The 16,915-nt window shown below is 39.6% G+C and overlaps 1 protein-coding gene across 4 annotated transcripts; it reads right to left on the minus strand.

The window, feature by feature from the left end:
* Positions 1–829: 829 nt before the first annotated feature.
* kmt5b (lysine methyltransferase 5B) lies at positions 830–8,696 on the minus strand. Of its 4 annotated transcripts, none has more exons than XM_076887093.1 (10): positions 8,605–8,696; positions 5,980–6,237; positions 5,746–5,893; positions 5,479–5,644; positions 5,290–5,399; positions 4,793–4,959; positions 4,665–4,684; positions 4,441–4,577; positions 4,088–4,287; positions 830–3,852 (listed from the first exon to the last, which is right to left on the minus strand). In XM_076887093.1, the coding sequence occupies exons 2-10, from the start codon at positions 6,146–6,148 to the stop codon at positions 2,366–2,368; spliced, it is 2,604 nt and encodes an 867-aa protein (XP_076743208.1). In that variant the 5' UTR covers positions 6,149–6,237; positions 8,605–8,696; the 3' UTR covers positions 830–2,365. The 4 variants fall into 4 exon arrangements, with proteins under 4 accessions (XP_076743208.1, XP_012779416.3, XP_004568729.3 ...); XM_012923962.3 differs by lacking the exon at positions 8,605–8,696 and adding an exon at positions 8,212–8,525; XM_004568672.4 differs by lacking the exon at positions 8,605–8,696 and adding an exon at positions 8,028–8,166.
* Positions 8,697–16,915: the final 8,219 nt, after the last annotated feature.

The raw sequence follows: 16,915 nt of genomic DNA on the forward strand, positions 1-16,915 counted from the left end.
CTCTTTAAGGCACCTAATGCTGTTGGAAAGTATATGCGCTCCTGTAAAGGAAACTAAAAAAACAACAAGTGACTAAACATATAAGTGATACACTGTATTTCTAAATTCTAGGTTAATGCTGCCATTCGTACATGGAAGAGAAAATCAAACAGGTAGGAAGGAAATAAAAGTAGCACCACAGAATGTATATTGGGAAAAAAACAGAAAAAAAGAAAGCCTCAGTACAAGATTCAAAAGTTCAAGAACATTTGAAACAGTGAAAGGTTCCTCTGCAAAGTCTAGTGTCAACAGACATCACTTCTGATTTTACAAACTCTCACAGTGAAGAGTGAGCGTGGAGAAAAACATCATTCAACGATGACACGGAAGCCAGTCATTCTGTACATTACTTTTAACATTTCGGATTTCAAAAGCATATACTGGTAGCCTTTAAAAGTGGATCTGAATGACCTTGAACTACCACATGTGCCATGTTACCATTACAGAGTAGCTCCAGAAATGAAAAACTTTGAAGAATACAATTTTATGTATGCTGGATTATAAAATTGTTTTTGATGTTGTTGTTTTTTAAATTATGCTGCTTAAAGTGTGTATTTACATCACTGAACAAGCTACAGGGATTTATCACAAAGAAATGTGCTCAATGTCTGAACAATGAAAAACACACGTTCCTTGCTGCTAAAGCTGGATTACTTGTTTACTCTGTCAGTTGTTTCCAACACATAACAGAGCCTGACCAATATATAAGCCTACCACAGATCTATCTGTAGACCCACACATATTGTTTGAGAAACCTCAATATTAATACCTTTTAATTAAAAAAAAAAAAAAAAAAAAAAGATCCTCTTGCTGTCCATATCACTTGCAGCAAAGTAGCATCACGGCGGGGGAAAAATGGTGGGGTGCCTCCACTGCAAGTTCCTAACTACTTTGTGAATTACTGTAGACAAAATATAAAAGTTTATTTAAAGCCTCAGCATTTGCATTATGGCTTGCTTTACTTTTTTTTTTTTGGTTTGTTTGAAGTGACCATATGACAATGAGTGGCTGGGGTGCTATGTTAACAGCTAATGCTAGCTTTGTTTGGTAGAAAGGTGAATCGCACCTGTTCCTGCAAATTAGTACTGAGTAACACAAAAACACAGGAATCTGACACCCTAAACCTGGAGAACAGACTTCTCAGAAAAATAACCACTCAAAAAAACATTTTGTACTAAAACAGACAACAAAAAACACAGACAAGAGATCCAGTTCTGTGACTTCAATCACCTGAGGTGACATCCTGCAGACAGCGTGTGGCACTAACTATCAGTTATACAAAAAGTGATGCATAATCTTAAGTCGATAAAGACTTGAGCAAAATCTAGAGTCACACAGTTGTTACGAAGGGAGTAATAACCTCCCAAAGTAGCTACCAAAACTCTGCTGTAAAATGTGTAATTGTTCAACTGTGTAACACTTTTTATCATGGGAGTCCACAGAGATTGACTAACTTTTGGAGCTGTAATCATATTACTACAAGAGGAACGTTTGACGTTTCATTCATTTTTCACTTTAAACTAATGCATGTCCCTCTTCCAATACAACTCACTTGCTATTTTTATTTAAGCATGCAATACCGAATTTTTGGGTAGCAAAGATTTAGTATAAGGATCGATCAGGCTCTACCTACCTGATATACCATATATAAAAACTGTTCCTGTGGGTAAGCCCATGATAGCCCAAATTTAACATCATAATTCAATTCTACACATACATACACATGATGAACTTAAATTATACTCTGAAAAAAGACATTCTTTCCCAGGAAAACTACTGGAATAATGAGAACATGGCACCTGCATCCTAAAGGACTGTCTGGATGATGTTACAATGCCTCTGGACCAACCACTCTACACTGTTCATTCAGTGCAGTTTGCCTACTGAAACTTACCAACTAGAGACAAAAACCAAAAGTTCAGTAAAATACCTGCCTATGAGACAGAGAGGAATAATCACCATACTGTACACTTTCTACAATATCCACGTCCATTATGAATAAACAAGTGCATTTACTTAAAGGAATAGTTTAGCTTAAAACAAATTCTGTTTTCACTTAGGAGCCAGCTAGATCATTCCCAAAAATGAGAAAGATTCCTATCACGGGATGGACTTGTAAAATTTCCATTAATCAATATTTTGGGTGGTTGGTCTTTATATGAAATAAAGTGACAGAGTGAACAACAAATTTGTTTCAAGTTAACAGCACCCTCTAATAATGTTCAATTTCTCTCTCTCTCTCTCTTTTTAAATTACTGTACTTCTTTTACATCAACACAACAGTTGATTAGCAGGTCGTCTATATTTACAGGGAAAAGTCCACCGCTTATGCATTGAGCCTCAGAGACTGATCCTCTCTCCTCCTGGAGGAGATATCAATGTCTATGGAGTCTTTACCCACAATGAGTCGGAGCCGCTTTGCTGGAGGAAGTGGAATGAAATCGTCTTCAAACTCATTATCAAAGTAGTCATCGTCATCCTCCACTTCCTTGTCCTCATCATCAGACGAAGGGTCTGCCAGGACCTTTTGGGTCAGATGTCCACCATTCCTGGTCTCTAGACCTTGACTCATGTCTCCATTAAAGGAAATCTGGTCCACCTTTGTCTGTGATAGTCTTCGTGCATCATCCTCCCGCTTCAACTGGATGTTCAGCTTGGTGGAATTGCTGTGGACCACAGGGGCAAAACCGTTATTCAGTTTGGCGATGTAGGAGCTGCCTTTATCCTTGTCATGATCCTTGCTGAACTTTATGCTAATTTTGCTCGAAGAAGGTGAATTGACCGTAGATGCCGAAAGATGGGAGGAGCCAACAGGATCGTTGGGGTCAGTGGTCTTGCTACTGCTGCTATCCCTCCGCCGGCGGAGCGTCAGTTTGGGGATGCCTGTGTTATTCTCTAGGATCAACTGAGCATCGTATCTTGTGATCCGACGCTTCTTCTTCCCCTTGTCCTGAGACCGGCAACTACCCTTTCCCTTGTCCCGGTGGAAAGATTTGCTGCCATGGGTGACGCAATTGTAGTCTCTATGTTGGTCAGCAAAGCTCAAAAGCATATTTCCACAATCTGAGAACTCTGCAGCATGGCTGCCAACCACTTGCATGAAGGACTCCCCATATGTGTCTTCGCATTTAATTGTCCGCTCGGCCCTGATCCGTGCTGGCCGTTTCTGCCTGGTGCTTGAGCGTCTTCTGGCATAGCCAGCATCTAATGATGGATGTTCTAGCTCAACTCCGTGGTGGAGGTACTCCTCCATGTCAGCTGGCTCTGTTTTGATGACCACCCCACCAGGGACTGGACTCAAACCATCCATGGCGCTGGGCTCTAGCTTAACACCAGATGCTGTTTCCCGAGCCTTTACAAGGGTCCTTGTGGACCTGCGAGTTCTGTACATCGAACACTGGCTGCCTTCGCTGCTCTGCACAGCTGGGAGGTGGCCATTTTCCTTGGCAGTATGACGTGTCAGATAGCCTTGCTGGCCCAGTGTCTGCTGCACTAGCTCCTGCCCATCCTTCTCCTTCTTTACAGTGACGCCTTTACACAGCGACATCTTTGAGTCCGTGAGACCCAACTGGCAGGTCTCTCGTTTGGCCAGTGCCTTGGGCTCTGCACCCCTTTTCCGACTTCGCAACTGGACTTTACTTAGCGAAGGCTTAGATTGGGATCTTAGTCTCTTTGGTACCCTGTTATTGTTTGCGCGACCTTGTTTTGAACATGAGGTAGTAAGGGCTCTTGACAAAGTCTGTCTGGTTTGAGTCCTGTTTTTATACTTCAGGCCAGATGATGATGACGATGATGATGTTCTTTTTCTGGCAGCTGGAGGAAAAACAGAAAAGGCTGCACATTATAATGTTTTTAGATAAGTAACTGCATATAGAAAAAAATAAATAACATGTAACATTTTGGACTTCTAGTGGAGTCCTGCAGCACAAATAATACAGATTACTGGGGATGATTCATGGTACAATTAAGAGATATAAGACAGTATTGCCCAAGGAGTTTCACATCTGCAACAGACGAAATACATGTTTAACTGTTAGAGGACTCTTACATTGATGTGTTTTTGGCATTTCCTGAGAGTCTACATCGGTGTGCGAGCCTACAGAGTGACTGTCTGAGGTCCTATTTCCCTCCCCTAGCTTCTTCAGCCTGTTGAGGCGCTTGTCTGTCTCACGCAATCCATACTTGCTGTTGATCACCGGTACTTCCACTGGCAGTCCAGCTTTGGATTTGAAAGCACCAGTACCTCGTCTACATGACAGAAGGGGGGAAAAAAAGAAAGTATGGTTTAATTGTTCTTATCGTACTCAACTGAGATTCTGAGTTTGTTTTACTCAAATTCTTTTGTTTTTCCAACCCACACTCAAACACTGTGTTTAGTTTTCTCATGACGTATACTCCTACCTTTCACACGTATAGCATTCACAAAATTCATTGTTTTCCCCAAAAAAACCATCTCCATAGTAGCACGAGATTTCTTCTCCTGGCTCAATGTCCCTTAAAACTTTCACACAAGCTGTGTCCCGACCTGTTGACACAAACTTAGAAGACAAACGGAAAAAGTCTTAATAACCTGAGTTTCCACATTTAAAAGTGACTGATCCCAAAAGACGCTGAAGAAAGCCTACCTTGCAGTTTGGCCGACAATCTGTGAGGGGAGGGCACAGCAATTAATATACTCGTGAAAAACAGTGATGTCAAAATTTTTAACAAGAGGGCGTGATAAGATTTCCACAAGTAAAACGAAGATTACTACCATGATTGATGAATGCAGCTGGTCCAAGCCACAGCTGCGCACAGTTCTTGCGGGTCGAATACATGACACTGAAGTCATTCTCTCCATGCCGCAGCAGTAAGTTCTCCTCGCTCTCTGAGAGCTCAGCAATGCACCCAACCAAGTACTCAATCTTATCGTTTCTTTTCCTGCGATATTAAATTAGGCAGAAAGGGTTATCACCCAGGTTGAAAACAAGTTTGTAAGTTAACATCACATCCTACCACAACTCTGGTTATCTGTTTCTTCCAACTTCTAATAAACTGCTTATGTTTCTTCTTTTTGCAGTTTTATTTTTTTATGTTTTAATATATTTTACTCACATCCTGAGAAGGACTTTTAATAGTGTTACAATTATTATTATTAGATCAAAAGTTTGAAATCACTGTAACTAGAATTATCTTTGAACTAGACAATGGCCAAGTTTAAACAAAACCAAAGTTCACAGTTATTAATAACATATATCAGTTGGTTCTCACCATTCCTTTGTTGCCACAATTTTAGCTCCATTTTGCTCAGATGAGTAACGGTTACAAGGGAGAATCTCAAACCCACTGTCTGTAGCAAACATGCGCAGATAAACAAACACCTATGGAAAACACATAATGAGCTTTGTGATTGGATGGCTGGCTTGCACAATAGTGGGAAAATAATAATAGTGTATTTACATGCTGCTTGAAGAGCTTTTCTTGAGCCTTCGTCTTGTGGAGAAATATATTTCGAGCCCAGTCTCCTGATGTCAAAGCTTTGAAAGCTTTTTCCAAGTTGTCGTGTTTCTTGAAGCGCTCAATTATCTCTTTCAGCTCTTCTTGCCTTCCCTTAATAGGTCGAAATCTATCAGGAGACATTTGAGATACAAAAGTAACTACAAGCTTATCATCTGGGATAATCTCAGGAGAAGCTGCAAGAAAATTAGCAGATGCATATTTGCTAACCTGGTGTTCATTTTGTGTGTCTGAAAGCCCAGATATGGATCCAGTATGAGGCTCGTGGTTAGATCGTCATTCTCACACAACTCCTTGGCAGTCATTCCAGAGGAGGGTACATAGCGCCTTTCTGCCTCCAGACTGGCTGCATTAAATCCTACAAAAAGCACAAGCATGCTAAAGTTAAAGTATGCTGCAGTTGAAGAATCATTGCATTAGTAAAAGCAAGCATATTGAACTCACTGCGGCTACATCTTCGGTTTCTGGTGTGGCTCTTGCTGTGGCGCAGAGATGCACGTTGTGGATGCTGAGAGCGAGTCTGGCTCGGGCTCACAGTCTGCTCGCCAGTCAACTTGTTTCCATGTCGTCTGCCATTTAATACCATGTTCTTGGATTCGCCCAGCCACTTCATGCCCACAAGACCCCTGGTCCAGTTGCATTTAGTCTCTGAGATGAAGCAACACTCTTGAGTGGGGAAGACTGGGGACAAGACTTTGAAACCTGGTGAAAGAAGAAACGGACGAGAAATTTTTAAACTGCAAAAATTCAATTGATTAACAGAAAATATCTTATAAACTGGAATGATAGAGTTAATCTATCAGGTATAATCAGGTATAAAATATTTTGTTCCTAACTTCAAGGCAAGCTGAATATTTTTTTGACTAAATGACAAACTAATATTGAATTTGCTGGCTACAAACGTTTCATGTTGCATTAAGAACACTATTTGCTCTGTTTAGCATCGCTACATCAAGGCATCTTCATTTTAGATACCTCATCACCTGGGTTTGTAATGTAATGAGAACACAGCGGAACACAGTTACTGTAGGGTTTGTACCAAGGTAACCAATGCTGTGAAATGACGCTATATAAAGAAGACTGATTTGAAAAGTTACTCAGATACCATTTGGCAATCACAGAGGTAGAACAGTGAAGGTAAACATTTCTTGCATTTCTTTCTTTTCTGATTTCACTGATATCTGACCAAACATACATACAAATATTATTCTCTTAATCAATCTCAAACTAATTTCAAGCAAAAAGGACACATTTGCTGCTTTTAGCTTTTCAATGATGACAATTGGTTATTATTTTTGTTTGCCCAGTAAACTGCCATTTAAAACACTACTGGCATAATGTGATCAGCATCAGTGAATGAACCCAGCGCTGTGAGACACTTCAGGTTTGGGCAATGTCAGTACAGAAAAATAATCCTCGAGCGCCGCTTAGCGTTAATTCCACATACTGCATTGGCTTACTGTCAAGTGCACCAGAAATTACTTCTCTCCTGTCATCCATCCACACAGTGCTGCCCTGTTAATGTATGCATCATATGACAGACACGTTTTCGGCTTCATTACCATGCCATGGTGTTTATAAGTCTGTCATACGAGCAGTTTCCAGGGCGCTATAGTGTGGCATCATCGCAGTTGTGATCGAAGCAAATGTGCTTCGTCTTTATGGTTCAAAAGCTAACGTTAGCTACTGGAGAACACAACATCCTCGGGGAATGGGAGAGGCAGTAGAAACCCGGAAGGCCACACCGTAATCTGAGGCCGAAATTGTACCAGAGTTGTGAATATAGCAGGGTATTGTTTGCTGACAACTCCCCTCTCTCCAACCGTTCGCTTCGTTAGCCTGAGGCTAATTACCACGAACGAGGCCAGAGTGGTTAGCTTGCCGGCTACATGCCTAGGTATTTTCCAAAGACTAAGCACGTCTCACAAATACTACCCATCAAACGCAATTAAAAACAAAGACTGATGTCGAGTACTGTTAGACTGATGCACATATTTAAGGACCATCTCATGCCACAATATACCAATTCGACATCACAAACTGCTCTGACGTTTCCCTATCAAGCTGCTAAATTTCAGCAAAAAAAAAAAAGACCAAATACGGCTCGTTTGCCGGGCCTGCTGATTTAAACCCTCAGCGTATCCTCAAGCATTAACGCACTCCCCGATTCATGTTAGCCGACATGAAACTTCACCTACTAACTTAACTTGATCGTCAGTGAGCAACGACTAATTGCAGTTATTCAGTCTCTCCTCATCAAATTTATGTCGTCTCAAAAATCATGAAATATTCGGTGATTACACGGCATTTAGCTCCCAGCATGTCCCAACAAATAGTTTACGGTATGCAGTCTACCTACAAACAACTGGAATACACCAGCTAACGCACGCTATCAAACTGCATTAGCACAGGTTGTTTGATATGGAAGCCATTAGCTAGGTCGATGGGCTAAATATTCAGTTTCTCAGCGAATTAAAAGTTACTTAATGTACCTGAATCCATGTAGATACAATATACTGTCGTTATCAAAGAAAGCAAATAACGAGTTACCGGGTGTAAGTAATGTTATACATCATAATGAGTTCAAAAGGAAGCTGAGAGCGTTACACGGCTTGGTATCGTTAAATAACCCCAGTCGACAACAAAAAAACCCCACCAAACACACAAAATACTTACAATCTTAAAACGCTAAACCGTCGCGTAACAAAACAGCTCTTCTTTAAACTAATCCAAATGTAGCACGATACCCTAAAAGAAAATAACACAGGAAACACATTTTTTAAAAGAAATTAACATTAAAATTCAAGATGGCGGCCACGGACAACAGAGGGACAGAGAAAAACGCAGCACAGCCATCCTAAAGAAAATAGGTCCAACAAATACGACGCAATCTCTACCGTCTGTGCTTAAAGGATAAACATAATTAAAAAACGCAATGTAAAACTTGAAAAATGGTCACGATTGGGGATTTTTCTAAACCTTTTTTTATTAAACAACGCCGAAAATTGGTATCTTAGTTTGTAGCAGTAATTGTCGGAGGTACACAAAAGTAGTGCTGCATAAACAAACCTCGTTACACTTCCTAAAGAATCCACCGGTGTGGGAAGAGCTGGTTCTGCTGCATATTTTATGGAGAACCGTATCTGAACGACATCGGGGTATGGAAACTTCTCTTCCCAAACACAAAAGTCCTTCTTGTTCTGCACTTTTGTTTTTATCCAACATCACTTTGTAATGAGAGTAGTCCTCATTCATATAGGCTTATCCTTATGTATTTATACGCAGAATAGCCCTAACCAATTTTTGTTATAAAATATATTCTGACGTTCCAATATTTGTTACCTTCATTAATTACACCTTACTAATTATAAATGGGTTTCAAAAGTACCCTCCCAATTGGGGTTTATGCATAAACCCCAATACTCCATAAAGCAGAATTAGTATGGGGACTGCACCCTCAGCTCTGTTTCAAGAGGACTGTATGGAGGACCAGAAGCGCCAGATGTATCAAAATAAAGAATTTTTGTGCTTTTGTAATGAATTGTAAAATAAAATATGCATTTTAAAATTTAATCACCATTTATTTTGATTATTTAAACATGACTAAAGTAATTTATTATTTGATAATTTAATTTAAAAGAAAACATTACTTGAGCCAATATTTCAAAATTGATTAATCCATTAATAAACACTTCAAATCAAAAATGGATTTCACATTAAAAAATTAACCTTTCAATAAAAAAATTGTTTTCTGAATTTTAAATCAAATAATAGATTTTCAAAATCTTTTTTAAAATACAATTAAAAAAAGAGAAATAAGTAAAAGGATTTAAAAATCAAAGATTTATTTCATGGTATTAAGTATGGGATTACTTCCATATTAGCTAACAGATTAACAATCAAATTATCTTTCACATTCCCTTTCCCCCCTTTCTATTTTATTATCAGTATTGACATGAAATACAGTTAAGTATATTATATAAAAATATCAATTCGAGACTTATGAAGTTGAGAACATTTACAATGTAAAGCAATAAATAAAAGAAATAGAAAAAGAAATAATGAAACATACAGGAAATACCTGACATGTACCCCACATGTGAGATATTTTAAACACAATCTTTAAAGGCGTTAAAGTTACTTTTTATGGCTTTTCAAATCTGTTAAACCTTTCAAAGTCCCAAGGTGAGCTTTCAGTTCAGCCTTGAATTAAGGGGAATTGAGTTTTGTATCAGAGTTTTCCAAATAGAATCAAAAAATAGAATCTATTTTGTAGGTTCATTTTAATAATAAAATATAGTTGAAATAATTGTTCAGTTTCAGTCCAAAAAACAGAACATTAATACAATCGTAAAAAAAAATGCAAAATTGATTCTCTGACTGTTTTACAGAAGGTAAAAGATTCATCCAAATCATTTCTATATTTTTTTAATAAAATGGTTTGTTGTATATATTTGATGAATTATTTTAAAGTAAATGTCTTTGACCTTGTTGGTGACTAAAGACTTAAGTCACCAACAATTAGTATTCATAACGTTACCATTCCAATAAAACTGACAATGAGCAGTTACAGGACAATGAATCATATACCTAAGAAATTTTTTATTTATGAGAACATCTTTATATCTGGTCCATTTCTGTCTTGTAGCAGCCTTAAAAAAATAATTGCAATTGCATCAAAAACTGTACTGTGTTCTCTCACAGACCCTGGGACATCAAAAGTCCTCAACTCCTGATGTTTTTCATTCATTCGTTTGGATGCATAATTAATATTATTTTAGATCCATTTCTTATAAAACATTGATTTATTTTTGTATTTAATATTTTTGTTATTTCAAATCAGAGATTTATGTTGGGGAAAATTATGCTTGTAGACAAGAATAGAATAGAATAGAATAGAATAATGCCTTTATTGTCATTGTCACATGTCACATCTATAACGAAATTAAAACTGGAATAAAACATAAATAGTAAGACAGCACCAATAAATGACAAAAATGAGAAATTAACACAATCAAGAGGAATATAGACAAACCATAGGAATATATATAAAACAATAGAAAGGCACACTTTGGAGAAAAAAGTGCTTGGAAGTAGTTGGACTGATTGCAGTCAGTTGGTAAGGAAGTCTTTGATCCAGCAGCAGGTGGAACGGGGGATCTGAAGGTGAAAACGCAAAAATGTGCAGAGTAGAAGCCAACATGATCATGCCTGTCTGTGAAAAATAGATAAGTGAATGGGAATTTTGTTGACATCAAAATCACATTTAAGAAGGAATTCTTAAGGTTTGGTGTTAAATATCATAATCTATGTTTGTCTCTAATGAAAAATTTTGATCCAGTTCATCTTGAATATCACATCTGATGTATTGAAATTTAACATATTTAAACCCCCTTGATTATAACGGTAAGTTCATTCATTCTTCTTTTTAATTTTCAGACTGACCCGATGAAGCTGTGCAAAAGCTAGCAAGCCTGCCTACCGTTCTGGTTTTATGCATGTTGTCATATAGGAATATATTGTTTATTAATAATCAGCACACAGTGGTCCCGAACATCCGTCACTGCCTCGCTTTTTCGTTAGCAAATTTAACATATTTAAATTTAAAAACTGACATTCAAAAGGTCACGTGATTAACCGTGGACATGGCTTCCATGTAAAACATGGCTTCCTTGTAAATGTTATGGTTCCTGTAAGCCTATGTAATACATCGGAAGAGCCGTTTTGTCGGCCATCCAAACGTTCAGCAGTAGAACACCCTCAGCAGCTGCAGTCTCCACTTCACAATCGCCGATGGCTTGATAGCAGTGTTAGCTAAACTAGCATAACTAAATTACTTAGCTAGTCCTCACTTTTTCTTTTTAAATTTGGTAGGCAGCAGACAGACATCGAACAAAATACAACTTAATTTATTTATTTGGTAGGCAACAGTCATTCTTGATGCAAATATTTCCTTAGGAATCCAGCAATGCACCTGGACCAACAACACCTGCCGTCTCCACTGGGATAACATACCGCTTGGTAGGCTTTCTTACACATGTACAGTGGGGAAAAAAAGTATTTAGTCAGCCACCGATTGTGCAAGTTCCCCCACTTAAAATGATGACAGAGGTCAGTAATTTGCACCAGAGGTACACTTCAACTGTGAGAGACAGAATGTGAAAAACATAATCCTTGAATCCACATGGTAGGATTTGTAAAGAATTTATTCGTAAATCAGGGTGGAAAATAAGTATTTGGTCACCTCAAACAAGGAAAATCTCTGGCTCTCACAGACCTGTAACGTCTTCTGTAAGAAGCTTTTCTGTCCCCCACTCGTTACCTGTATGAATGGCACCTGTTTGAACTCATCATCTGTATAAAAGACACCTGTCCACAGCCTCAAACAGTCAGACTCCAAACTCCGCCATGGCCAAGACCAAAGAGCTTTCGAAGGACACCAGGAAAAGTATTGTAGACCTGCACCAGACTGGGAAGAGTGAATCTACAATAGGCAAGCAGCTTGGTGTGAAAAAACCAACTGTGGGAGCAATCATCAGAAAATGGAAGACATACAAGACCACTGATAATCTCCCTCGATCTGGGGCTCCACGCAAGATCTCATCCCGTGGGGTCAAAATGATCATGAGAACGGTGAGCAAAGATCCCAGAACCACACGGGGGGACCTGGTGAATGACCTGCAGAGAGCTGGGACCAAAGTAACAAAGGTCACCATCAGTAACACACTACAACGGCAGGGAATCAAATCCCGCAGTGCCAGACGTGTTCCGCTGCTGAAGCCAGTGCATGTCCAGGCCCGTCTGAAGTTTGCCAGAGAGCACATGGATGATACAGCAGAGGATTGGGAGAATGTCATGTGGTCAGATGAAACCAAAGTAGAACTTTTTGGTACAAACTCAACTCGTCGTGTTTGGAGGAAGAAGAATTCTGAGTTGCATCCCAAGAACACCATACCTACTGTGAAGCATGGGGGTGGAAACATCATGCTATGGGGCTGTTTTTCTGCCAAGGGGACAGGACGACTGATCCGTGTTAAGGACAGAATGAATGGGGCCATGTATCGTGAGATTTTGAGCCAAAACCTCCTTCCATCAGTGAGAACTTTGAAGATGAAACGAGGCTGGGTCTTCCAACATGACAATGATCCAAAACACACCGCCCGGGCAACAAAGGAGTGGCTCCGTAAGAAGCGTTTGAAAGTCCTGGAGTGGCCTAGCCAGTCTCCAGACCTCAACCCCATAGAAAATCTGTGGCGGGAGTTGAAAGTCCGTGTTGCTCGGCGACAGCCCCAAAACATCACTGCTCTCGAGAAGATCTGCATGGAGGAATGGGCCAAAATACCAGCTACTGTGTGTGCAAACCTGGTAAAGACCTATAGTAAACGTTTGACCTCTGTTATTGCCAACAAAGGTTATGTTACAAAGTATTGAGTTGTATTTTTGTTATTGACCAAATACTTATTTTCCACCCTGATTTACGAATAAATTCTTTACAAATCCTACCATGTGAATTCATGGATTTTTTTTTCACATTCTGTCTCTCACAGTTGAAGTGTACCTCTGGTGCAAATTACTGACCTCTGTCATCATTTTAGGTGGGGGAACTTGCACAATCGGTGGCTGACTAAATACTTTTTTGCCCCACTGTACTTTAACTGACTGTTTTTTGTAAATTGTAACTGACAAATAAAGGCTTCATACATCAGAAAGGTTTCGTACATCAACCCACTGATGTTTGTACAACCCACATCAGTGGGTTGTGTGTATATGTGTGTGTAAAGATACAATATATGAATTCAGCTAACGGCAATAATTTTATGAGTAAAGCTGCTGAGATGATTTCATTGCACCATTTACCATTTACCATTTTAGTAAGTGTTGAACTTTCTTTGCAATTTCTGTTTTTAGAATCAACAGCCCACATTCTGATTTACTTTTGCAAGTTGCTGATTTCACACAGATCCACTGCTGAAACGTGCCTTTGAGTTTTTCATCATTTAACAAGAACAGTCTCAGGCAATAATTAGGCTTAATGTATGCGACAGTACATAAATGCAAGCGACAGCACAAAATGACTTTCATCTATCTAAATCCAGATTTTAGTCCCTTTTATTGTTGACCATAATGAAAAATATATACTCTTTAGTATATATTCACTCCTAGATGTATAATAATATATACAAAAGGAATTCTGAAACACATTTAGTGTTACATTTTAGATCACCACAATAGGATATCCACAATTTAGGATTCAGGCGTTTGTTTTAGTTCGATATCACAATCATTCTATGAGTATTTTAGAGAACCAGCAGTTAGCAGCAGTTACTTCAGCTGCTTCAATTCATTGACATTTACAAGCATTCCTTTATACACAGCATTTAAGTCAGGTTGAGGTCTGGAGATTTGCTGCTGTGCTTGGGGTCATTATCCTTTTGCATGGCCTAATTTATAAGAAGCTTTAGCTGACACACAGATGTCCTCACATTTGACTCTAGAAAACTTTTAGAAACGGATTGTTTGGCAGTGACAGGTTTCTGGGTGATGGAGCTGACAAAAAGGTGTTATGTAATTGATGCTTCCTTCCTTGTGAAAGTGGGTTCCACTGGACCTGCGTCTGTGAACCATCTATTGAGGGGGATTTTTTTCCTTTGCCTGTGTGTAAGGATCAACCACCAAAGTCTCAGATCTGTTGCATTAAATTTTATGTTCTTTGTAAGAATATTAAGAAAATAGTCAGAATGCTGAATTCTCTGCTATCTAATATGCTGCTCAGTGTCCTTTGCTGCCTGCTTTTAAATCAGATGTCACTCTGAACATAAACACAAGCTACATGCAATGCCTCTGATGTGTATCTGTTTCTACCCGTGCTGATGCTAGCATGACTAAAGTTAGCCAAGCAGCAGTAAATATGTGAAGCAAGGCACAAGGATATACTCATCAAATGAACAGGATCATAAGAATATAAGACCACGAGCACTACTAATGTAACAAAAATATGTTGACATAAAATGGCATGTTATTTGAAATCTACATGAAACAATGACACAACTACTTTTTCCAATTTATTTATTTATTTTTTACCAATTGTCCAAATTAGTCTGTGATTGGCCTTAGTGTCCCAGAAATCATATTTATATACAACTAAATATGACTCAGCAAACATGTTTTAAATGGATGATTCCTCATCCATTTATATATTTGCTGAGCCCTAAATTTGACGTCAGTGAGCTTATCAGTGGTTGGTGTTAAAAAAAAAAATCCCCCAAATCCCCTATGAGCAAGCACTTGGCGACAGTGGAGAGGAAAAACTCCCTCTTAATGGGGGAGAAACCTCTGACAGAACTGGGCTCAGGAAGGGGTGGCCTTCTGTCTCAACTGAGTGGGGTTCAAATGTTCACTGACAATTTGGTTGTATATAAATATGATTTTTAGAATGTGATGTTGAGACCAATTAGGTGAACTTGGGGACGCAGACAGTTCTTCTTCTTCTTCTTCTTACTTGGTGGACTCTCTGGCAGGCTCTTAACTTCAGTCTCGAGTTCAGCCACCTTCACAGTGAACATTTTCTGCTTGTCTCGTAGACTTTGCAAAGATTCCTGCACAGACAATGCAGGCGAGTCCTCTTTTTCTTCTTTTTCTTGTTGTCTGGTGTCTTTTTCTTTCAGAGGCTCCTGCAGAGACATTGCAGTGGATGGCAGTGAGTCCTCTTTTTCCATCTTCTCTCCTCCAGCGTGTTTTTCTTTCAGAGGCTCAGATGTTTGCATTTCATTTGCATCGGTGGAATTTTGTTCTTCCGGCTCCTGTGCGATTTTAAGTGAGGAAGCTTTGGCCTCTTTCAGCTCTTGTCCAAGAGACTCTACCTTCAAATCATGAAGGGCCTTGTTGGGGCAGAGCTGGGATTTCAGGTCACTGATTTCCAGGTTGAGTGTCTCCTGCTCCTGCCTATGTTTAATGGCCTGCTCTTCAAGCTGATTTTGAGCTGCTAGGAGCTGTTTCTGGAGCATCTCAATCTGCTCTTGCTGAATCCTACATTGGACCTCAAATTCAGCCTCCTTAGAGGACAACATTCCTACAGAGTCAATGTGTGAAGCCTCTGTGGTTGGAGTGGCAGACTCCACACACTGCTCTGTGGTAGGGTGGCTGATTTGGTCCTGCAGGGTAACCATCACCTCATCCAGTATGACAATAGCTTCATTGTCATTTGTGAGAGTGTCTGTCTCACTGATGTCATTGGGCTTATTGCTAGAAGCCTCCTCCAGCTGCTCTATGAGGTCTTTAATCATTTCCTCATGATTTCTGTTGTTGTCCTTCATTTGTGCATGAAGGTTGTTCACCTGAAACTGGTGATAAGAGGCCCTCTTGTTTGCAGCTACCATTTTCCAGTAAAGGTAGTTCTGATGGTATTGGGAGGCTTCCAGTTGCTGTCTGAGAGCAGCAATCTCGTGCCAGGGATTAAACTGGACACTGTCCTGATGGGGTCTAAATGTGGGATTGGGTTGATATTGCCAAGTCCCTCGATTAGGCCCAGGGTTTGGTCTGCTGGGGTTATTCACATTTCCCTCTCTCTCCATATTCATGTCCTCCTTTGCATTTGAAATGGTGAGGGATTCAGCTTTTTCCCTTTCAGAAGTGGCTTCGGTGTTTTCTTGCATTTCTTCATTTTTCGGGTTTGCTCCATCACCCATGCTGTTTTGAGCTTCAAGAAAAGTCCAGGCATATGCCCGAGTAATTGGTCTTCTTGGTTCTTCGGCCACTCTTTTCTGTTTTTGCTTTTTTTGTTTTCTTTGGTTTCACAACCATTTCCTTTTGTGGTTGTGCCACAGGAGACTTTTCAGGATTTGGTTGTGCGGCTTTTTCAAGCTCAGGTTTTGGCGTTTGCACGATTGTTATTTTTGGTGTGATGACCATTTCTATTTTTGCTTCTGCCATTGTAGATGCGTCAGCGTTTGCGTTTCTCTGTGTCTGCCTTGTCTTTGTTTTAACAACCAGGTTGTTTTGTGTTTTTGCCATCCGAGATCCACTAAAGTTGGTTGAATGTCTCCCCTATTTAAGGGTTTTTCCAGTAGAATGTGCACTCTGACATCACAGGCTGTTCCTTTGAAGTGCCATGATTCGAACAATTCAAATTAAAATGCCCACAAACCTACTGTAAAGGAAAAGCTTTTATTTTGTAGCACATACTGAATCAACACTATCTGGTTGTTCAGTCTGACGTCACTAGTCGTGTCTGGGTGTTACGGTCGCTGACCTCTAGTGGCTCTCCCTCTGTCGAAGAGTTGTTTTTCTCCTTTTCTTGTGTTGCAAGTCTGCCTCATGAGCCGCAGCTGAGGTGTGTTCCAGCTCGTCAGCCACGGCATATAGTCTGCCATCCTAAACTGCC

This window comes from Maylandia zebra, linkage group LG1, assembly GCF_041146795.1.
Source record: "Maylandia zebra isolate NMK-2024a linkage group LG1, Mzebra_GT3a, whole genome shotgun sequence".
NCBI classification, from domain to species: domain Eukaryota; kingdom Metazoa; phylum Chordata; class Actinopteri; order Cichliformes; family Cichlidae; genus Maylandia; species Maylandia zebra.

What these genes read in the sequence shown, in the direction of transcription:
- kmt5b (XM_004568672.4), bottom strand. An exon ending in ATTGTGGCAACAAAGGAATG is followed by an intron (nt 4,960 to 5,289) that starts GTGAGAACCAAC and finishes TTAATATCGCAG; the next exon opens with GAAAAGAAACGATAAGATTG. An exon ending in ATTGTCGGCCAAACTGCAAG is followed by an intron (nt 4,578 to 4,664) that starts GTAGGCTTTCTT and finishes TTGTCTTCTAAG; the next exon opens with TTTGTGTCAACAGGTCGGGA.